Consider the following 24721-nt stretch of genomic DNA (forward strand, 5'->3'; position numbering starts at 1 on the left):
TTTAATTTTTTAGAAATTTTGCAAGCATGTAGAATATAAAAAAAATTAATCCAATAATATATTTATTAAAATTCACATTAAATAAAAATATATAGAATTGAGTTGTAGCCATTGTAGCACCAAACTTTTCCCTTAAAAAAAAGAGAGAAAAAAAGAAGTGTCAAAGAAACAAAATTGTAGAATAAATTGGAGGATCAATGAAGATAATGGCGATGTGAGGTGGTAGTGTTTAGAGGAGGAAAAAACCTGAAATTATGGGGTAAGAGTTTGAAGTTTTAGAGAATCCAAAATTACATAATTGCTTTTCTGTCTATATTTTGAAATGTGGTTATGTAAAATAAGTCAGTAAATTTTTATACTAAAACAAATATGAAATTTTTCAAAAAATATTTAATTATTTTTAATAAGAAATGATATTTTTTTCACAACAAATTCTAAGTGGTAAGTTGTTATTGGGTAAAAGAAAATTAATTTCAGCAATGGGTTTAAATTAAAATCAGTAACGATTTACCATTTAAGATTTTTTGCAAAAATTTTCTTTAAAAAAAATTATTGTGAAAAAATTATGGACTATTACTTCTCATTTTCAATAGGTAAACTTAAGGTAGAAAATATAAAATTCTAAAATCACAAATCAATTTACAAACTAGTAATGTGATAAGTGATTATTGGTAAATAAAAAAAGTGAAGATAGATTAAAATAAAACCCAGTAAAAAAATTTGTTTTGTAAAAAATTATTTGGGCTTGATGTGGAATAAAATTTCTCCCCAAACTAGTTTGGAGAGAAACTCTACAAACTTCTCATATATTTTTATATTGAGTGTGAATTTTGAAAATTTAATCGTTAGATTGTATGTTCTTATTATATCCTTCATGCTTGAAAAAATTGAGAAAATTAAAGATTTATTGTTTTGCCATCAGATAAATGTTAAAATTTTAATTTTTGATGATCTAAAATTGTGCTTAAAAAATAAGTTCATTGATCAAATAGTAAATAACATTCAATTTAATCAAAATTTGATATGCATATTAAGAATAAAAACATAAGGAAAAATGAAATTTAATGGTTAGATTTTTAAAATTTTAACCTAAAAAAGAGTTGAATAAGAAGTTTAAAGAGTTTCTTTTCAAAGTAATTTAGAGAAAAACTTTGTTCATCACAGGAAATCTAAAACTATTCAAATTTCAAAGACTCAAAAGGGCCTTTAATTTTTTTTTTTTTTTTTGACTCAAAAAGGCAAGCACAAGGTCTTCCACTAAAATACAGCTATGGGATTGGATTTGTAAACTAGTGTACCCAACGAGAAAGTATACTATGTTTCAGTAATTCCAACTCAGCATCTCCTTTGGTGTTTCCTAACCAATAAATTATCAACACCTGTCCCAAAAAACCCACATCAGCCTGTTGTAGTGAACCAAATCAAAGACCATTTTATCCCTAAAAAAATGTCGAATCGCGCCACTTTCTCCCTCGCTTACTAAACCTGAAATTCCAAAACCCATTTGTCTTTCACAGTCTCTCAAGTGCTCCCTCTCCCTCTCCCTCTCCCTCTCCCTTTTCTCTCTCTCAAGTGCTCCTTCTCCTTTCTTTCTTTCAACTCCGAATTTTGCTGCCAAACATAGCCACTGCCGAGCATCCAACGAGATTGGAGTTCTTTCTCTCAACCAGGATTTTGCTGCCAAACACAGCCACTGCCAAGCATCGCAGGTCCTACGAGACTGGAAGTTGAATCCTTTGAAAACCCCAAATTGAGCATCGCAAGTCCATCGCCGATTTCGAGAATCCGCCGCAAAGGGGTAATATTTCTTTTCATCTACTTCCTTTCATACCTATTCACATCTTCTTTTTCATTTTAGTTTTATTTGTTTGCAACTACGGAATGGTTTTTTTCACTTATCAATTATCACCCAAAAAAGAAAGGCAGAGACACCCCAAAAAGAAAGGCAGAGGCACATTTGAGTTTGGAAAGGAGATAGTTTTTTTAGTTTCTTTTTATTAATTTATTTGCAAATACAGATGGTTTTTTTTTTTTTTTACTTATCACCAAAATAAAATTAAAAAAAAAAGAAGAAAAAGAAAAGCAAAGACACATTTGAGTGTGAAAAGGGGATAAATGGGAATAAGAACCTGAAACATGCTGTATATGTGATAGCCTAAATAGGAAGTTTATTTTTTATATATATCCCAGCTTTTGTGAAACAAAGAGTTGAAGAAACAGGGTATTGAAACTGATCCGTATCTCTTTCAATTTGGCACTGGTGCAGGGATGTGATTCTTTTGTTCTATTTGGGTTTACTAAAGGAATTGATTCCAATAAATAGTCTCTTTCTAAGAGTCTCCGCTGAGGTATTTAATCTATCTTTTCCCTTTTCTTTTCTTAGTTTTAGTCTATAGTTGTGTTATTATGGAAAATTATGAGTTCTGCCCATTCAATTTGTTCGTTCAACATTCTTTTTCATGATTAGGCTAGACTAGTAATGGATTTTTCAGAAAATGCTCTTGATACAGCTGGTGACAATGATAAAATTGAAAACCATGAGAATGTAAATTTGGGTGAACACTATGAAATTAAACTTGGAATGCAGGTGAGTTCTGAAGAAGAAGCATATAATCTCTATAATGAGTATGCTTTAAACAAGGGGTTTAGCATTCGAAAATGGGTTAACCGAAAGACTGATGGTGTACTTAGGCAACGAGAATTTTTGTGTTCAAAACAGGGTCATAAAGAGTTTGAAGACCCTTGTGATTATAAGAAGTATAATAAATTAGATACAAGAATAGGTTGTCAAGCTAGGATTCGTTTTAATGTTAAAATTGGTATTTGGAGTGTTTCACTCTTCAATGATGAACACAATCATGAATTTGCAAGTCCAGAAGAGAGGTGTAATTTGAGATCGGGAAGGAAGGTGCTAAGTACTCATGGGACTATAATTGAGACAATGGTTAGCTCAGGCATAAAAGTAACAAAGTCTTACTCATTTTTATCAAAGGAGCTTGGTGGTGCAAATAACGTTGGGTTCCTTAGGAGAGATTGCCATAACTTCTTGCACACTAAAAGAAAACAATTGATTGAAGCTGGGGATGGGCAAAGTGTTATTAATCATTTTAAAAATAGACAAAGTGAAGATTCAATGTTTTTTTATTCAGTGCAAGTAGACCAAGAAAATAGAATGGCAAATTTCTTTTGGAGAGATGGTAGATCAAAATTAGATTATGATTGTTTTGGGGATGTTGTTGTTTTTGACACCACTTATCGAACCAATAAGTATAACTTAATATGTGCACCATTTGTGGGAATTAACCATCATTGGAACAATGTTTTATTTGGTTGTGCCTTTCTAACGGATGAAACAACTGATTCATTTATTTGGTTGTTTGAGACTTTTTTGACAGCAATGGGAGGTCGACAACCAAAATTTGTTTTTACAGATCAAGACCAAGCAATGGAAAATGCTATTAAGGTGGTTTTCTCTAAGTCTCGTCATAGACTTTGTACATGGCATATTAGTAAAAATGCCCAACAAAACCTCCCAGGACTTTATGGTAATCCAGATTTCCATTAAAGATTTAATAAGTGCTTAAATGGATGTTTAATTGAAATGGAGTTTGAGTCAACTTGGAATGGTATGATTGAGAAGCATAATTTAAAGGATCATGCATGGCTTTAAAGGTTATACCAAATACGAGAAAAGTGGTGTCCAGCCTTAAATGTAGATTTCTTTTCTGCAAAGATGAAGTCTACCCAACGAAGTGAGAGTACAAAGAGTGTATTTCATCAAATCATGAAAACATCCACGACACTTATCCAAGTTGTTGAATTTTATGAGGAAAAAGTAGTAGAAATACGCTAAAATGAAATAAATGAAGATTTTTGTTGTAAAAATGGTGTACCTTCGAAAGTAATGAGGTATGGAGGTATCTTAAGTCATGCTGCTAAAGTTTATACTATTACTTTGTTTAAAATGTTTGAAGAAGAGTTCAATTCAGGTGGGGGATTGAGTTGTGTTGAAACTAACCATCATGAGAATAACTTCATATATTCACTGCATAATGAGATGAGTAATAGGGTATATACTGTGCATTTTAACCGGTCTGAATTGACCATTTGTAGTGATTGCAAGTTATTTGAGACATTGGGCTTGTTATGTTGCCATGCTTTAAGGGTGTTTCTTGTTAACAATGTGAACAAGATACCTGATACATATATATCAAGTAGATGGACAAAAGATGCAAAAAAGAGATTGTGTTGTCATGATGATTTTTCTCAACCAAAAGAGAAATCAAGTCGTACTTTGCGTATGAGCATGTTAACTCATTTGGGATATAATATGTTTGATAAGGCTTCATTGACCGATAGTGGGACAAAATTTATGATGGATAATCTAAGAGAGCTATCACGTGAGTTTGAAAAGTATATGATGGCTACAAATGGGGTGGAAGATGTTGGTAAAGAATGTCCTCAAGATCTTGCACATGATGAGGTGCAACCAAACTTAGATGGGGAGAAACCAATCCTTGATCCACCACATGTGAGAAAGAAAGGGATAACCAATGCTAGAATAAAAAGTCAATTGGAGAAAAAGAAAAGAAAAAAGGTGAAAGATGCATCAACTTCACAAGCTCCACAATCTACTTCTATGCTTCAAGAAATTCAAGTGAAAAAGATGAGAAGAAGTGTAAAAGATGCAACTAGTTCCCAAGCTCCATAAGCTAGTTCTATGACACACGGTATGTTCAAAACTACTATTTTAGTCATTTTTTCTCTTTGCTTTGCTTGTCAAGTTTAACCATTTGCTATTTTTTTCTTTTTCTTAGGAGATGTTCAAGCATCATTCATTCTCCCGGAGATGTCTATTGCTTATCCCATGTTTAGCTCTACAAAAATGCATCAACAAATTCAAGAGGAAAAGATGAGAAGCGGAAAATATGCAACTAGTTCACAAGCTCCACAAGCTAGTTCTATGATACATAGTATGTTCAAAACTACTATTTTAACCATTTTGTTCTTAGCTTTGCTTGTTAAGTTTAACCATTTGTTACTATATCTTATTTTCTTAGGAGATGTTCAATCATCATTCATTCCCCCGGAGATGCGTATTGCTTATCCCATATTTAGCTCTTCAAGAATGAATCAAGAAATTCAAGTGGAAAAGATGAGAAGTGAAAAAAATGCAACTAGTTCACAAGCTCCACAAGTTAGTTCTATGATACATGGTATATCCAAAACTACCATTTTAATCATTTTTTTTTTCTTAGCTTAGCTTTGCTTGTGTTTTTTTTTTTTTTTGATACCATTCTAGAAAAAAGGAGACATTACAAGAGGTTAGTATTTACATAACAGCTATGGATGGGCATTTTCGTTGCCAACTTAGCTAAAGCAAAAACACAGCTAGTAACCACCTTTGGCACAAACATAGAGTGATACACATAATCATTAGCTAAGAGATAAGACCAATTAGACATGAGGCTCTTCTCTTGCCAACTAGCAGTGGTTCTGTAGTTGTTGACCTGCACAGCCCTCCTACAATCACTGAGAGACAATGTGTTTGAAACCCAATTTCCTAGCTTTGAGTGCTGCCTCTAGCATTGCTCACTGGATGATGACTGGAATAGGTTGCAGAATGGAATTTCCATGAGTAGTCTTGTCCTCAAACGCATACCCAGCTCTATTCATTCTTTTTAATCTAGCACTAGCCACTTTGACTATGAGCTGCCAAGAGCCACATGGAATTTAAACCCTCTTGGACTGAACACCACTCCTATGAACTGGTGTAGAGCAGCAGCCAAAAGCTTCTGCATACCTGCAAACAAGAGATTGGACTATTAGAATGACTTCTAAAGGGTTAGGTTGTTTCCCTTCATGAACCACCAAGTTCCTATGTGTCCAAATAGACCACAAGGTAGTAAAAATCCCTTGCAGGTACTTCATATTATCTTGATCCAAATTCTTATGTCTTAAGAGAATTTGCCCAAGCCATTGCTGCACTGAAATATTCCTAAGATCAGTTGTGTGGATAGCCAGGGGTGTGCCATGCCAAACTGCCCTGGCAAAGGTGCAAAAAAGCATTAAATGAGAGGAAGATTCCTCATCCTCAGCACATAGGGGGCAAGAGCTATCTACATGAATTCCCCTAGTTTTTAGAGTAAGGAAAGTAGGCAAATTATCACGGCAAAGTCTCCACACAAAAGATGAGGAAGATTCCCCTAGCTTTGCTTGTTAAGTTTAACCATTTGTTAATATTTCCTCTTTTTAATCTTTTTTTTTTTCCTTAGCTTTGCTTGTTAAGTTTAACTATTTGTTACTATTTCCTCTTTTTCTTAGGAGGTGTTCAATCATCATCCTTTTCCCCAGAGTTGTTCAATCCCATGTTTAGTTATACAAGAATGCTTCAAGAAAATACATTAATATCACCCTTCAGCCAGGTACATTATGTTACTTTAAACTTTTTACATTAGGGAGAAAAAAAAAATGCCTTTTAACATGTATTGTTTTTTAAACTTTTTACAGTAGTAGGGAAAAAGTGGCTTTTAACATGTACTTTTTTTTTTCCAGGACTCAACCACAAGATTCTGAATATAACGGAAAGCTTTTTTGGACAGTTTTTTGAATAGCAAACTGCACAGTCATATGCACAAGATTCTGAATATAATGGAGAACTTTTGGACAGCTTTTTGAGTAGCAATCTGCACAGTTTTATGCACAAGATTCTGAATATAAAGGAGAACTTTTTTGAATAGTAAACTGCACAGCACAACTAGTGGACAGTATTTTTGGTCAACATACAACTACTTTTTAGATGGGATATCTAACAATTTGGATAGTTGATACCTTTTGTAACAACTCTTTTGAACACACATGTTAGATTCTATATTTGCATTTTGAGTAGCTTCTAGTCTAACACAAATTATATATGAAAATGATGCATATTTTTATGTGATGGTAAAGTTCATTTCTATAAGTTCATCTTTAAATAAGACAGTTGTGGATGAATATTTTTACATGTCCTCCTATTTGGACAATTTGCAAATAGTTGTGGAGATGAATTTGGAGTTTTCATTTTCTTTTGTTTAAATTAACCTTACAAAGGGCATTTGCAAATAGCTAGTGGCTTTTGCAACTAAAGAGCATTATTGTTGAATACTGCTAGTTTCCAATACCCGACTTGGTCAATTGTCCATTGTCTTTTGTGACTTTGGGAAGAAGTGAATACTTATACATTGTTGAAGAATTGAACATTTTTAGAAAGTGGAAGTGAAATACAATTATTGCAAAATACATCTAAATAGGTAGTCATGCTATTTGCTTGAACCGTCAAGTTCAAACTCATTTTTATGTATAATATTCTTAGATGGATAATAACCATTGAAGTTTACAATGATCTCAAATGTATGTAAATTTCTCTTTACTTATTGATATGAGCCCCCCCTTTTAACATTGGTATAATGGAATGAAAGTTGCTGAACAAGTCCAACTTACTAATATGAGTTCAATATTATAACATTGGTAAAATGGATCCATCATGTTAACTTCAGTAGAAGTTACTAATACAAATGTTACGTACAAAAAATCCATCATGTTACATACTAATGAAAGTTGCTGAACAAGTCCAACTTATTTAACTAGAAGCTACTAATACAAAGAATCCATCATGTTAACTTCAGTAGTTACAACAATTTTCCAAAACAATTGCTACAAGTTGAGTAACCAATTGTCTAAATTTTCAGCTATGCTATCTAAAAAGTTGTCCAAGCCAAATATGTTATCCAAAAATATTGGTCCAAAATGTTGTCCCCCAGCTGTGCCAATTGCAATAAAAAATCTTGTCCAAAAATGCTATCCATCATGCTTCAAAATCTTGTAGTAGGGTCCTAAAACAAAAGAAACACAATATTAGCAAATAAATAAATAACCAAAAGCACATGTAACATGTTAAAGTTTTTGTTTTTTCCTCTAAAATAAAAAGTTTACAGTTATAGTTGACTCAAGTGAGACATTGAGGTACTTTCAAGAAGCATTCTTGTAGAGTCAACATGGAAACTCTAAAAATTCTGGCAGAGCAACAAAGCCTTATGCAATGAAGTTTAAGATGACATATTTGACATAGCAGTACAAATAATTTTTAATATTAATAATGTCACTAGAGCATTATTCAATAGAGGGAGACTGTTTGGAAAATACGTTACCATAATCAAGTCTATAAAAGTTTAGGTACAAGATATGTGTTGTCACAAATGCAATTAGTAAAGTAGCAACCATTAAAAGCTTGGAATATTGCTAGAATGAGGCTGAACAAAAGTAAGGCCACAACAGATGAATAATCTAGCTTCTCTGTCAACTCCACATATCTATCAATAACTAAATCAACAAACATTTAACAACCTAATGTAATAAAAAGAAATTAATTTTGATCATAAATAACTCTGCAAGTTTAAAATGAAAGCAGCTACAAAGTAAGGGACCATTTTTTCCTTCTAACATGAAAGGTGCCTGGCTTTTTATGTAAAAACAAATTGTAAGGATGGCCATAGCAATTCCTGAATGGATCCAATCACAAATTCATATCATCAATTCATCATGAAAATCTAGCAGTGATGCTAAGAAAACCACTAGAGCCCACTTCAAGAGCTTTTCTCCAAATATTAATGAATTCATACACTTCGAATGAACTTGTTCAAGACCAAAATTTCAACCATTAGGTATCAGAAAATTTATATCATCATGTAAATCTAACCATTTTAGAAGGCAGAACCTTCACAAGGTAGAATCCAAGCATCTAAAAGTAGCCTTTGCACCTTTGCATAACCAACATAGCAATTGATCATGTAAAACTATCATATTTCATTACCATAAAAAATAATTGAATACACCACAACTTCAAAGTACCTTCAAAACTCAATGAAGGCAAAACGAAGTATGAGATTAGGGAAACCACATATACTGCATTCAACAACCTTCACAGCAAGACCAAGATTTTAATTAACATATCTGCAAAGCAATCATCTGCAAAATGAAGGCAGCAAACTATTTGTCACACAAAGAGAGAAGCTTCGTGTTTCTACATATGAAACTATAACAAAAAACCCAACTTTAATCTAGGATCCAAAAAAAAAAAAAAAAAACAGGTACAGGTACAGGTACGGGTTAAGAACAAAGGAGTGCATCCATGTTCATTGAGACATTTTATCAAACAGGTACAGGTTTCCTTTCTACACTCAAACGTTCATCTGGATTTTCTTTTGTTTGTTTAAACGTGTAATTTTGAGAAGAAAAAAGCATACAAAAAAGTGTGAAAAATACAAAAAAGAAACAGAACAAGAGGAAAAATAAAAACCTTATTGTGACATCGGGTGTTGAAAGCAGCAAGAAAGCTTCCGGTGTTGGGTGGTGATGCTAGAAAAGAAGAGTTTGGGGGTTTTTAACGATACAAAGGCCGAACTTGTCGGAACCGACGATGTTCAGCAATGTTGTGCTGGCGGAGACACTGGGCAGTGGCTGTCAGGGTTTGTGGTGGTCGGAACTGGAGGTTAGGGAGAGTGGTGCGGTGAGGAAATGGAAGCTTGTAGTTGCAGGTGGAATGGAGTGTGGGTGAGAGAGAGAGAGAGCTGAGAGAGGGAGAGGAGAACTAGAGAAAGAGTAAGTGGATTTGAAAATTAGATTTCAAAAATCAAGAAACTGAAGAAGGAGAGAGAGGAATCGGTGGGCGGGCTTTTGAAAAAATTTCAGGGTCAAGATGGTAATTTTGTTTGGATTAATGGGTAATCTGACGTGGTTTTTAGGAACAGGTGTCAGTCACTTATTGGATAGGAAACACCAAAATGGATACTGACCTGGTAATACTGAAACATAGTATACTTTCTCGTACCCAACAAACAACTTCTTGAGTCCTCGCCTCGCCTCCTCTTCAGCAGTACCTCATAACAATAAAACAGAGAGATTAATTGAAAATTGTAAAAAAAAAAAAAAAAAAGGAACTTTTGCTTTTCCTCTCAATTCCTTTTTCTTTCTTTTACTTCATAACAATAAAACAGAGAGATTAATTGAAAACTGTAAAAAAGAAAAAAAAAAGAAAAAAAAGAAAAAAGGAACTTTTGCTTTTCCTCTCAATTCCTTTTTCTTTCTTTTACTTCATAACAATAAAACAGAGAGATTAATTGAAAACTGTAAAAAAGAAAAAAAAAGAAAAAAAAGAAAAAAGGAACTTTTGCTTTTCCTCTCAATTCCTTTTTCTTTCTTTTACTTCATAACAATAAAACAGAGAATTAATTGAAAACTGTAAATAAGAAAAAGAAAAAAAAAAAAGGAACTTTTGCTTTTCCTCTCAATTCCTTTTTCTTTCTTTTACTTCAATTGGTTGCAGTGAATGATCTTTTTGCTTTGCTCCCATGGGGAAACTCTCCAAGCTCACACCTATTGATGATGCCGAAAAAATCACCAATAAGTTGCAAGCACTCTCCAACCCGTGTCAACACCTGCAAAGAGAAAACAAAGAAACCTAAAAGAGAGCACCGGTGTGGTGCCGGCCAAAAACCCTCCGAATGTCAAGTTAGAATTTCTTTACAACCCTATAGTGCCAGAGTTGAGTCAATTGTGCGTACCTCGAGTTATGGGGGTTTTGATGTATTTATAGAGGCGTGAAGTTGACTTCCATCCCTTGATTACCAAGTTCTTTCCTTTTATACCTCCAAGAATTCTTTTCCTTATAAAATTCCTCCAATCAAGGCTAACGTATAGTGCAAGAATTCTTCGTATATATGTTGGCGTGAATTACAATCAAGGCCACGTCAACCCCAATCATATAGCGTAATTCGAGGTAGCCCGGAGAACGAACAGGAGAAATTATACGCATGTACTCTACTCGCCCGTCCACTGCGCTTCCGTCCACCTTGGTCATATAACCCGTCACCCTATCGTAACAATTTCGTGGTGGCACCGTCATGTTGATTTTATCCTAAATCAGTTGCCCCCTCATTCCATGATACCGTCATCTCTCCCAAGCAGGTTTCATGGAATGACGGTTAGAGTTTCTGTCGGACAGGCTGGAATGCTATCATAAATGCTCAGGGACACGTGGGGGGATTTCAATGGTTGTTTGCTGGAATCAAGGCGTCTCTTCGTTTACCGCGCTGCTCCCTCTATATATATCACCCACCGTATTCACTTTCACACTTTCTAGAAAATTGTATGCTGTTCAGAGCGCAACCGTCAACCTATTTCAGAGAGAAACCATCTCTTTTGAGAAACCGAGAAACAACGTGCTGATAACTTCTTCGTCGTGTTTTTCTCGTCATCTGCTTGTAAGTTATTCTTATACAATGTTTTACTCCTTATTTTTCTTGTTTGTCCCGTCGTCGGTACAAATCTAGAGCCTTAGGCTTCCTTTACCCGTCATATGTAGGTGTCAAATGTCTAGTGAGGCATCAAGTAGTTAGTCTTATGCCCGCGAAGGAGCGGGTTACGAAGAGGTGTTCCCGTCAGGTCAAGTAGACCAAGACACCTCCAGCGGGGAGAGGGAACCGTCAGCTAGCTCTCCTTCCCATGAGAAAGATGAAGGGCAGAATGGGGACGGGTCAGAGTATGACTCGACCGACAACCTAGATGGTATCGACCCACCGGTCCAATCCGTCATAGGTCCTGATGGCTTCAGGGAGTTCGTCCTGCTCCCTCTGTGGACGGTGAACGACTTTGTGTCAACCATCAAGTCAGCGCACTTCAACACGCTGAGGCAAAAGTACCAAATACCCGACACCATATCCATCCGTCTACCATTTAAATTAGAAAAATGCTATTACTACGGTCTCGAAGACGTCGGGGTCTATGAGCAAATGCTAAAAGCTGGTCTCCGTTTTCCCCTGAGTGCTTTGCATCGTCGTCTCCTCCAGTACTTGGGTCTGGCCGTCACCCAGATATCTTCGAACGCTGGAGGGTTTTCCTGAGCGTCGAGGTATTGTACGGTGTGATGTCCGACAGAGCTAGACGGTTAACGGTGGAGGAATTTTTCCATTGCTACCTTCCGTCCGAAATTACAAAATCAAGGGGCATGTACAGCTTTGTACCGAGGAGTCCGGTACTTAGGCTAGTATCCGAGACCCCTGACTCCAACCGTAACTGGAAGGGTCGTTACTTCTTCCTTTGAGGAGATAATTGGATGTGTCATCCAGGTGATGACGAATACATGCCAGTAGATAAAACATGGGGGATAATGCCCCCGTCTGGTACAAGTTCGTCTACTTGTCAACCGTCACCCGTTTTTTATGGGTTTACTTTTAACACACCTTTTTTGTTTTTTTTTTTAACAGCAAGGGACCGTCCACCTATTTCAACCAAACAGTTCGGCTTTCTGGAGAAAATTTTTCAAAAGACTAAGTTGTCTGAAAGGACCTGGTCAAAGCTCGTCACATTGGACACGTTACACTGGTACTGTGACGGTCATGAACCTACGTCCGTCGCTCGCCGATACGATACTGGTGTCCGCAAACGTAAGTTCTGGAATCCTTCCGTCAATATCCTTATTTTATGTAGTCTCTTTTTTAATCATCTTCTTTTGTAGAAATGGAAGATGCCAGGAGACGGGCTATTAAATTGCGGGTAGTGAAAAAGAAACAAGGGGGCGACGCTTCAACTATGGATCCGTCACATACGGCCCCTAAAAGACTGTCCTCTGAAAGATGGGACCGTCATTCCAAAAAGTAGAGACTTGTGACGGGGCTACCAGCCGGCCAGGGGTCCGACATGGTGAAACAGCCTCCCAAGCTTAGGATTGGTAAGGGTAAGGGCTTGATGACTAACCCAGACGCCGTCAAGGAGAAGCCCCCTGTCCTGCTTCGTGAAGACCCCCAATACGCTATCTGTTGTATTGGTTCTATTATAACTGATGACGACTATGAAGACCTTGGAAATCATGCCACCGAAGCCATGGGCGAGACATGTCTGTTCAGCTTAACTTAGGTTAGTGTCCGTCATAGGCTCATTCCGTCATTTTGACCCCGTCTCGTTCCTTTCCCTGTTGAACTTATTTCTATCCGAACTCTGGCAGGGGGTGCTAATGGCCAAGGGCTTGTCAGACCGTTGCATGGCCCAGGAGAGAGCCCTTGAACGAGTACGTGCGAAGGCAAAGGCGACGGTAGAAGAATTGGACGAGCTGAAGTTGTGGAGGGTCCGTCATGAGCAGAAGCTGACGCTCTCCGAGCAGGCTCGGGAGAACTTAGAAAAGGAGGTGGAGCTGCTTAGGAAGACAGTGAAAGCTCATGACAACAACATCCGTCAAGCTAAAGTTGATGTCATCAGAGAGTATCGTGACTCCGACGCGCTTCTAATGGAGCTTGGTTCTTCTTTTAGCGACGGGTTCGATGACTGCATCCGTCAGGTGAAGGCATCATTCCCTGATCTGGACTTAGCTCACATAACTATATATGTCGAGGCCCAAACCCCTGCTCACCCCGTCGACTCTGAAGGGATAGAGGAAATTTTTGGTGAGGTTCTAGGTAATGACGGGGTTGCTAAAGCCGCAGAAGAGCCCACTGTCGCTGATTCTCACCAACCGTTGCCCGAAGGCTTTGAAGAAACCGTCACAGTTCAAGACTGATGTAATTTGTAGTGATACGGAACAATTTTATTTTTTGTCTTTTATTCAACTCTTTTTGCTAAGTATTAGACTTTTTTATTGAACTCTACTGTGTCAGTGATACCCCTTGGGTAACCCGTCCATATTTGGACCTGACGTTTTTGTACTATGCATGATTTGTTCAGTATGTTTCAGACTATCCGTCCACTTTCGTTGAATTTTGCTTTTTTATTTGGTGTATTTATGTAGCTCTTAGTTGATCCGTCCATGATATGGACTTAGCGCATTCTATGTGCTTCGAGATGATCCGTCCACCTTGTGGACTCGTAGAATTTTCATCCTTTGGATGATCCGTCCACTTTGTGGACTTGTAGAATTTTCATCCTATGGATGATCCGTCCACTTTTTGGACTTGTAGAATTTCCATCCTATGGATGATCCATCCACTTTGTGGAATTTTCATCCTTTGGATGATCCGTCCACTTTGTGGACTTTGTAGAATCTTCATCCTTTGGATGATCCATCCACTTTGTGGACTTGTAGAATATCCATCCTATGGATGATCCGTCCACTTTGTGGACTTTGTGGAATTTTCATCCTTTGGATGATCCGTCCACTTTGTGGACTTTGTAGAATCTTCATCCTTTGGATGATCCGTCCACTTTGTGGACTCGTAGAATCTTCATCCTTTGGATGATCCGTCCACTTTGTGGATTCGTAGAATTTTCAACACCGTGCATTCCATATTTTCTAAATAAAAATTCCTCTCATTATATAAGTTCAACAGACCATATCGTTAATGGAAAAGAAAACTTGGGTTCTAATAAGTAAAAACTATAACTGTTTAAATTTAAACTGAAAATAAGGCGATAGACATTGTCCGATGCCTGCTGCACTACTGGTAGTACTTCTTTAGGTGCTCTGTATTCCACGGATGGCCCAATTTCCTTCCGTCTAACGTCTCCAAGTAGTACGTTCCTTTCCTATTCCATGAGATAATTCTGTACGGTCCTTCCCGGTTAGGACCCAGCTTTCTCAGGGATGCATCCTTCGTAGCGCCAAGCACTTTTCGTAATACCAGATCTCCCACCTGGAAGTCTCGGTGCCTGACCTTGGAGTTGTAGTGTTTTGCCATCATGTCTTGGTACTGCGCCAGTCTCTGTGCTGCTGCTGCCCTTACCTCATCTACAAGGTCAAGTTCTAAACGCAATGCTTCATTATTCTTGCTCTCGTCATAGCTTTCCACGCGGTAGCTCGTTAATCCTACTTCTGCCGGTATGAGGGCCTTAGTGCCATACGCCAATCGAAACGGTGTCTCTCCTGTTGGCGTTCTTACCGTTGTTCTGTACGCCTATAGAACACTTGGTAGTTCGTCCGGCCATATGCCCTTTGCCCCCTCGAGCCGAGTCTTGATAATCTTTAACAAGGACCGGTTCGTGACTTCAACTTGTCCGTTGGCCTGTGGGTGGGCGGGTGACGAGTAGTGATTTTTGATTCCCAGCTGAGAGCAAAAGTCCCGGAATGCATCGTTGTCGAATTACTTCCCGTTGTCTGAAACGAGCACTCTTGGAATCCCATATCTGCAAATAATACTTTTCCATACAAAGCTGCGAATGTTTTTTTCCGTGATAGTAGCAAGAGCTTCTGCCTCCACCCATTTGGTGAAGTAGTCAATACCAACCACCAAAAACTTCAGTTGCCTTACTGCTGTTGGGAATGGACCCATGATGTCCAATCCCCATTGTGCGAACGGCTATGGAGCCGTCATAGGTGTGAGTTCCTCCGTTGGCCATCTAATGAGATTGCCAAACCGTTGACACTTGTCGCAGGCTCTGACGTACACCTGGGCATCCTTTTGCATTGTCGGCCAGTAGTAACCCGTTCGGAGCAGCTTGTGCACAAGAGACCTTGATCCAGAGTGGTTCCCACAAATTCCTTCATGAACCTCCCTCATCACGTAGTCTGCTTCCTCACGGCCAAGGCATCTTAGGTATGGTTGGGAGAATCCTCTTTTGTAGAGGACGTCTTTAATCAGGATGAACCGGGCAGCCTTAACCTTCAATTTCCTTGCGTCTTCTTTGCTATCTGGCAGCTTGCCGCTTTTGAGGTACGTCATAATTGGAGCCGTCCAATTGTCTTTAGCACTTACTTTCTGCATTCTAACATTGTCTAATAGCGATGAATGTTGGATGAAGGACAATACCTGTTCTGGGGGATCATAGGTACGGTCGAAGGAGCCTTTGCGAGTCGATCCGCCTCTTGGTTCTCTTCTCTTGGGATCTGAACTATCGTGAATTGGAGGTCACTCGTTTGACCCTTCACTTCCCCGAGGTACCTTCTCATTCGTTCATTCCTACAATCATAGCTCCCATTAACTTGACTAACTACGATTTGAGAATCGGAGTAGACCATCGCCTTCCTAGCCCCAGCCGCTATCGCAAGCTCCAATCCTGCCACCAGGGCCTCATACTCTGCTTTGTTATTTGTAGTGGTGAACTCCAGACGGATCATGCATTCGATCTTATCTTCTTCCGGGGTGTGGAGTACAACCCCGATTCCTCCTGCATGCTTGTTAGAAGATCCATCTGTGTGAATTTTTCATGTGGGTGTCTCTTTTGCCCCCTGCTCCTCAGGTGTAGTGAATTCCACAATGAAGTCTGCCAGTATCTATCCTTTCACGGCCGTTCGTGGCTGGTACTGGATATCGTACTCACTCAGCTCGATAGCCCACAAAGCCATCCGCCCTGCAGTTTCAGGATTGTTCATTGCTCTCCGCAAGGGCTGATCCGTCAGGACTTTTATGGTATGTGCTTGAAAATAGGGCTTGAGCTTCCGAGCTGCAGTCACAAGAGCGAAAGCGAGTTTCTCCATCCGTAGGTATCTTTCTTCTGCTCCTCTCAGCGCCCGGCTGATAAAGTACACGGGCTTTTGTATCTTCCCTTCCTCTCTGATGAGAGCTGCATTTACCGCTGCTAATGACACGGCAAGGTACAGGAATAATTCCTCCCCTGGCGTGGACGGACTAAGCAATGGCGAGGCAGAAAGATATGCCTTCAACTCTTCAAATGCCTTTTGGCATTATTCCGTCCACTCGAAAGATCTCCTTAGTGTTCTGAAGAAAGGGAGACACTTATCCGTCGCTCTTGATACGAACCTGTTTAAGGCTGCTATCTTCCCTGTCAAGCTTTGCACTTCCTTCACCGTCCTCAGAGGAGATAGTTCCATAATCGCTTTGACTTTCTCTAGGTTGACTTCAATGCCCCGCTGGGACACCATGAATACTAAGAATTTTTCAGCGGTAACTCCGAATGTGCATTTGCTTGGATACAGCTTCATTTTATACATCTGAAGAGTGTTGAAAGTCTCCTGGAGGTCCCTCAGATGATCAGACACCTTGGCGCTTTTCACCAACATATCATCTACGTACACCTGGATGTTTCTGCCAATTTGGTGCGCGAACATTTTGTTCATTAATCGTTGATACGTGGCTCCTGCATTCTTGAGCCCGAACGGCATCACCTTGTAGCAAAAAAGCCCCTGGCTTGTCACAAATGATGTTTTCTCTTGATCAGTTTTATCCAATTTAATTTGATTATACCCTGAGAAGGCGTCCATGAAACTCAACAGTTCATGTCTTGCGGTGGAGTCTACTAAGGTGTCAATGCGCGGGAGTGGGTAACTGTCTTTAGGGCATGCTCTATTCACATCCGTGAAGTCAACACACATTCTCCACTTCCCGTTTGATTTCTTGACCATTACCATATTTGCCAGCTAATCAGGGTAGTACACCTCCCTTATGAAGTTTGCTTCTCGTAGCTTCTGCACTTCCTCTACTATGGCTCGATCCTGTTCGGGGGCGAACACACGCTTCTTTTGTTGAATTGGAGAGAAAGAAGGTGAGACGTTCAATTTGTGAACTATGATTGTTGGATCTATTCCCGGCATGTCGTCATGGCTCCATGCGAACACGTCTTGGTTCTCTTTGAGGAATAACAGGAGCGCATGTCGAACCGTTTGGTCGACTGAGGTTCTGATCCTGGTGGTTCGGTCGGGCCTTGAATCATCCAGTCGTACCTCCTCCAATTCCTCCACGGGTTCTACTACTGTTCTCTATTCCTCGATGTTCATTGCATGTACATGGTCATCCATCTCCATCATGGCAACGTAACATTCCCGCGCAGCCACCTGATTTTCGCGTAGTTCTTCAACTCCGTATTCGGTGGGAAACTTAATCATCAAATGGTAGGTAGAGGTGACGGCCTTCCATGCATTGAGAGTGGGTCGTCCGACTATGGCATTATATGCTGAGGAGTAATCAACCACGAGAAAGGAAACATCCTTGACTATTTGTTGCGGGTAGTCTCCTACCGTCACCGCCAACGTGACGGATCCTAGAGGATAGACCCGGGTTCCTCCAAAGCCAACGAGGGGCGTGCATGCCGGGATCAGGCGCTCTTTAGCAATCCCCATTTGCTGGAACGCGGGGTAGTAAAGGATATCTGTTGAGCTCCTGTTGTCCACCAAAACTCAGTGGATGTTGAAGTCCCCTGCCTGTATGCTAACCACGAGCGCGTCGTCATAGGGGTGGTGAAGGCGTCGGGCCTCCTCTTCCGAAAACTCGATGCTGGAGCTGTTTCGTTGTGTTCCTTCTGGTGAGGACCCCGTCGACTGGACGCTTTGTACCGTCCGTAAATAGGTCTTTCTGGCCTTTTTAGACGACCCTGCTGAAGTGTCGCCCCCTATTATCATCTGGATGTCTGCTACCGGTGGTCTGGGATGTTCGTTTTCCCGTCAGGGATTTTGTTCATGGTTTTGATCCGTTCTCTCCTTCCTGACGAACCTCTGCAACCTACCCTGCCTAATGAGGGCTTCAATTTGCTGTTTCAAGTCATAGCAATCCGCTGTATCATGACCATGATCGCCATGAAAGCGGTAGTACCTGTCTCTTGGCCTCTTATTAGGATCTCCCTTTAGCTTGCCAGGGAACGTTAAAGTTCCTTCATCCTTAATCTGCATTAACACCTGGTCAATTGGGGCGGTGAGGGGGTGAAGTTTGTAAACCTTCCTGTAGGCGGCTTGGGTCGCCGATCCTCCCGTCGTTCTACAGTTCTTGCCCTTTTGTTCCCCTTGTCTGGTTGCATATCTTCCGGCCTTTCCCTCTTTTTGGGCTTGTCTTCTCTAGAGAGCAAGGCGTCCTTTGCGTTCATATACTTTGTCGCCCTGTAATACACGTCGGACATAGTCTTTGGGTCATTCTTGTATAAAGAGAACAGGAACTTACCCTTCCGTAGCCCGTTCGTGAATGATGCCACGAGTATCTTGTCATCGGCCTCATCTATCTAGAGGGATTCTCTGTTGAATCGGTTGAGGTATGATCTCAAGGTCTCGCCTTCTCGTTGCCAGATGTTCAACAAACACGCAGTGGATTTCTTATGCCGGTGACTTCCAATGAAGTGGGATACAAACTGCGCGCCTAGTTCCTTAAAAGTGCTGATGGAGTTAGGCGTTAGCCTACTGTACCAGTCCCTTGTAGGTCCTTTCAACGTGGTGAGGAAAGCCCTGCACATGACTTCGTTTGGCACGCCCTGAAGATGCATCAGGGTCTTGAAAGATTCCAAGTGATCCAAAGGGTCCTTGGATCCGGCATAGTTCTTTATGTTTGGCATGCGAAATTTTGGAGGAAGGGGGCACAAAGTCACGGGCGTTGTGAACGGCGAATCTGTTCTGTGGACTAGGTCATCCAAGTCGCTAGATATCCGTCCCCTCAAGGCACTCATCATCACGTCCATACGTTCCCTCATCTGTTGCATCTCCGCTACGATGTGAGGTGGTAGGGAGTCCAAGACGGACGGCGAGTTTGTCTCCGGCCGCTCCGGCCTAGTCGGTGCAGTGCTACCTTCAGGCCCGACAGCGTTCCTCCCCTCCGGGCTCGCGACTTCCTGGTCTTCCTCTGGTGCACTTTGATGTGCATTCCTTTGTCGTAGTTGCTCTTCTAAATCATGATTCTGCTTAGTGAGGTGCTCAACAGCCGCTGCAAGCGTTTGGACTTGCCTTTCTAGCGCTATAGCATGCTGTTCTTCGCCTTGATTGTTGATTGTCGCCATCGATCTGGTGAGTACCATGCAACTTTTTGTCTTAGGAATAGAGCAAAGGCTGAATAGTCTTCCCTACGCTCTCGATTTTCCCACAGACGGCGCTAACTAATGATGCCGAAAAAATCACCAATAAGTTGCAAACACTCTCCAACCCGTGCCAACACCTGCAAAGAGAAAACAAAGAGACCTAAAAGAGAGCACCGGTGTGGTGCCGGCCAAAAACCCTCCGAAGGTTAAGTTAGAATTTCTTTACAACTCTAGAGTCCAGAGTTGAGTCAATTGTGCGTACCTCGAGTTATGGGGGTTTTGATGTATTTATAGAGGCGTGGAATTGACTTCCATCCCTTGATTACCAAGTTTTTTCCTTTTATACCTCCAAGAATTCTTTTTCTTATAAAATTCCTCCAATCAAGGCTAACGTGTAGTGCAAGAATTCTTCATATATATGTTGGTGTGAATTACAATCAAGGCCACGTCAGCCCCAATCATATGGCGTAATTTGAGGTAGCCCGGAGAACGACAGGAGAAATTATACGCATGTACTCTACTTGCCCGTCCACTACGCATCCGTCCACCTTGGTCATATAACCCGTCGCCCTATCGTAACAATTTCGTGGTGGCACCGTCATGTTGGTTTTATCCCAGATCACCTATCATCTCCATCTTCTGCATATTCTTTATTTATCATATCAATATCACAGTACCTTCTTCAACACCTCCTCGTTACATCGCTGTTGAGGATATTACCCTTGACTGTGGCAGTGAAACTTCAGGCAAGTCGAAGGGCATGGATGGGCGTTACTGGAGTGGAGACTTTTAGTCCAAGTTCTTTCCCAAAGAAGAACATAATCTCAAATCTGTTACCTCTCAAACTCCAGAAGAATTCACAGATATAAAAGCCCCCTACACAACAGCATTGTATATCTTATTCTCAATTCACGTACGTGTTTCCACTCACTGTTGGCCCGAAATTTGTTCGATTGCACTTTTTCCCTTTCTCTTACTCAGGTTTTCAAGAGTCTGAGGACAATTTCACTGTCAAAGCAGGTTCGTTCACCTTACTTAGAAACTTCAGTGCTGCTTCGAATCATGGTTATACTGGGCAAAATGAGATTGTAAAAGAGTTCTGCATCTACGTCGACGACGTTAATAAAAAATTGAATATAACCTTCGTCCCTTTTTCAGATACTACTTCTAGTAATTTCTATGCTTTCATTAATGGAATTGAGATTGTCTCCATGCCTAAAGACCTGTACTACAGTCCTGAAGGTCAAACTCAAAGTGAGAAAATCCCTCCTTATGTTGGCGAAAGTCTTCGGTTCTACATAAACTACAACATGGCACTCCAGATGGTTTTTTGAATAAACGTGGGTGGGAGCTTGATATTACCTGCAGAAGACACTGGCTTCTTTAGAGAATGGTCCACGGATATATGTTATTTCGAGGATGAAGGCGTATTCCTTCACAGTCCATCTTTGGTGCCAAACTACTCAAAAATAGAAAATTACACTGCACCAGATGATGTCTATCGATTTGCAATGACCAGTCATCATTTAGATTACAGATTACCAGTTGATTCAGGATTCAATTACCTGGTGATATTACATTTCTGTGAGATAGACCTCAATATAAGCCTCAATAGCCAAAGGTCATTCAGTATAGATATAGACCATAAGTCATCAGTTGAAGATGATGCTAATGTAATATGGTGGACTGGCAATCGCGATACGCCTATTTACAAAGATTACGTAGTACTATCAAAAGAAGAAAAGGTTGAGGACAACAATAAGTTTCTCCTCATTTATTTTTTGAGTAAAGACGATAAAAACGGTGCCATTTTCAAATACTAGTTGGTCTATGTCTCATATTTATATTCTTGTCATTTGAAATTGTATTAAATCAAAATGTTGGAATCATTGTATTCTATTGTATATTTTGTTAATCTAATCTCAAAGTCATCTCTTGATTACAAGGTGGCATATCATGCGTCGAATATATGGTATTCTTTCCTTAACAAATATTGGCATCACAAGGACTGGTGATGGTAGGTGGATATGAATGTCTTCCCATATAACCACATTTGGTGTGGGCTCCCTTACTAGCTTGGCATATCATTAATTCAAGTTTCCATGTCAACTATCTTCTCTTTGGCGGAGTTAAGCTGACAAGTCATCATTTTCCTTAACCATGTATATCATTGATAGAAATGATTCAAGTTATATTCTTATCCATGAAATGTAACGGTGGGGATCTTGAACCCTGCCACAGCACAAAACCAAATAAATAAATAATAGTTAAAACCCAAAGAAACAGTAAACTATGGCCAAGAAAATAACCTGAGCTGGAGCACCAAAAAGCTTCATGCTCCTGCAAAAACTAGAGGCTGTGACACTGTTTTGAAAAATCCGAGATGGGTTTTGTAAACGACGTGTTTTTCTCACTTGTGAGGCAAAAGGGTTTTAAGAATAGTATCTCTTCCATTGAAAAGCCAAGTGCTTCAACTTAGATTGTCGAACTCTTTCCCAAGATGCCATTTTTTTCAAGTTAGAGATTTCAAATTGTTGCATTTATATGATTTTTGTGAAATAATTTTCTTCCAGAGAGAGAGAGAGAGAGAGAGAGTGAGAGAATGGTGTAATAAATTCAAAGTTTTCTAAACCCCAAATCAACTAGGAATGGCCGAAAGAAAGAGATTGGAGAACAAGAAAACCCAAATGACTTGGGAATAGGGGTAGCAAGAATTGGGCTGGGCCTGGCGTGCAAATTGTTTAGTAAGCCCAAAATATTTAATATTCTAATGGGCCCAAGACATTTCATGCTTCTAAGGCCTAATCCAAGATTCAAATCCTATTTGGCCTGGCACATTTTCAGAATGAAATTCTCATCACTCTATAAGCATCTTCAACCAAAATCAAGGAAAAAAAAATCATATAAAAAGTTTTTTTTTTTTTTTCTATTTGGGCTGGCACATTTTCAGAATGAATTCGCCATTACTATATAAGCATCTTCAATTGAAAAAAGGAAAAAAAAAATCATATAAAAAGTATTTTGTTTTTTTATCTCAAAAAGTAGGTTGTTGTTGCATAAAAATTTTGACATCGAATTGTTACTACATCAAAGGAATAAGAGATGGATTAAGAAAAATAAAAGGCTATAGCCAATTACAAAAGCCTCTGTTTTTTATTTTTATTTTTTATGATCAGTTTGGAAAATCAATGCATCAAACTATATGCTAATGGTAAAGTGCCAATAGCTTGTATTTCAATTGGTATATCTCATGATTGTTTTAAAGGTATAAATCTTCTCTCCCATTGTAATTATTGAATTATAATACTATTGATAATATGAATGATATATTTCTTAAGCACAATAACGTTTAGACATGGATCTAAGTATATATCGCAAACTTCTCAAAAAAAAAAGAAGAAGAAGTATATATCACAAGAGTTACATTTGCATTCAATGGAAATTAACATACTCTCCAAATTTAATGGTAGACTATGATAGTTTGATGTCAATGGACCAATACTTTTCCATTTTACGGTTGAATTTAAATAAGAAAAAATTTAAGATATATGAGGCAATTCATCATTTAATTAATTCGATACTATTAAATGAGAATCTTAATACAATTTGATTAGTGTTTCGACTTGCCATTGGGGAGACTTTGTAATGCCTAAGTCAGTAAACTAGTTGTATGAGAGTATGGGTGATTTTACAGAATACATTTTGCACAATACTAGTTGTTCTATGTCTCATATTTATATTCTTGTCATTTGAAATTGAATTAAATCAAATTCTTGTCATTTGAAATTGAATTAAATCAAAATGTTGGGATCATTGTATTGTATTGTATATTTTGTTAATCTAATCTCAAAGTCATCTCTTGATTACAAGGTGGCATATCATGCGTCGGATATATGGTATTCTTTCCTTAACTAATATTGGCGTTGTAGAGAGGGAAAATTTCCGACCTATTACAAGCTAACACATCATACTACCAAGTCCACAAAATACAACCAATTACAAGGCGCCACGTACTGCTGCTAGGTTTTGCCATCACTATTCAGAAACCAATAGAAATTTGCCAAGTGTCATTGAAATAAAGGCATGAAACTGCATCAGCAGGTGTAAGCAATGACACAAGCAGCCCCGCACGTGTAAGCGATAACACAAGCGATCCAGCACGTGTAAGCGATGACATAAGCGAACCAATCAGGCTGTGACAAGTGTCACCAATCAGACTCTACCACATGTCGCTCACCCACCCCTAAACTCCTATAAATAGAAGCCTTCCTAAGACATTGAAGGAGGACAGAAGAAAAGAAGATATCTTGAGTTCAGAAATCCAGAAGCTCTGCCGGAATCAAACCCCAAAGCCTCCAAGAATTTCAAGAACTTCAACCTCGAATACAGACAATATTCGAAGCAAAATCATCCAAACTACTTGTCCAGATCTTAAAGGTCACTAGAATCAAGCTCAAAAGCCTCCAGAAACCTTAACGAGCCACAAATCAGTGAAGCTCTAAGGATTCTAGCCTCTAAAGCTTTGAAGAACTTCCACCACAAACCTTCAGAAAAGAAGAACACGAAGAACAAAGAATTCCTAACAAGCTCATAGCCAGAGATTCATTGTAATTCTGTTTCAAAGATCTTTGATCCATTCCTCAACCAAATTGAAGGATATCTTGTGTTCGAATCAGAATCACATCACCACAATTCCAATCAATAAAAATTTCAAGGAGATCGAATCAGAGGATCACTCTTTTGTAATTACAGAGAATTGTACCACATATTCATCAATACAAATTTGCATTTGTGAAACTATTTTACTTGTTTGATTTATTTCAAACTAAGAATTTAGTCGTCTACAAATTTTGGCACGCCCGGTGGGACCTCTCTGCCTCTCATCTCATTCTCCTTCAAAGAAAACAAATCTTCATCATCTTGCTACCAACTTCAATGGCCACTAGCAAGAACATTCAAGCTTCAACAATAGCTACTTCAATTAAACTTGGTACGGCTACCACCAACAATTGCATTGGAGCAATCAATTGTAGCC

General features: G+C 39.2%; 1 protein-coding gene, 1 long non-coding RNA gene and 1 pseudogene across 2 annotated transcripts; 2 read left to right on the forward strand and 1 right to left on the reverse strand.

Moving 5' to 3' along the window:
* The first annotated feature begins 2479 nt into the window (after positions 1-2479).
* On the forward strand, positions 2480-4711 carry LOC142644362 (protein FAR1-RELATED SEQUENCE 5-like; annotated as a pseudogene).
* LOC142642005 (uncharacterized) lies at positions 3466-6822 on the forward strand. Its single transcript, XM_075816352.1, has 5 exons — positions 3466-4730; positions 4818-4973; positions 5061-5216; positions 6325-6425; positions 6556-6822. The coding sequence occupies exons 1-5, from the start codon at positions 4721-4723 to the stop codon at positions 6574-6576; spliced, it is 444 nt and encodes a 147-aa protein (XP_075672467.1). The 5' UTR covers positions 3466-4720; the 3' UTR covers positions 6577-6822.
* Positions 6823-7522: 700 nt separating this feature from the next.
* LOC142642314 (uncharacterized) lies at positions 7523-9637 on the reverse strand. The gene is made up of 3 exons (XR_012845637.1): positions 9335-9637; positions 8887-9003; positions 7523-7871 (listed from the first exon to the last, which is right to left on the reverse strand). It is a non-coding gene; the product is annotated as an uncharacterized LOC142642314 (long non-coding RNA).
* Positions 9638-24721: the final 15084 nt, after the last annotated feature.

Source organism: Castanea sativa, chromosome 7 (assembly GCF_040712315.1).
Source record: "Castanea sativa cultivar Marrone di Chiusa Pesio chromosome 7, ASM4071231v1".
Classification (NCBI taxonomy): Eukaryota; Viridiplantae; Streptophyta; class Magnoliopsida; order Fagales; family Fagaceae; genus Castanea; species Castanea sativa.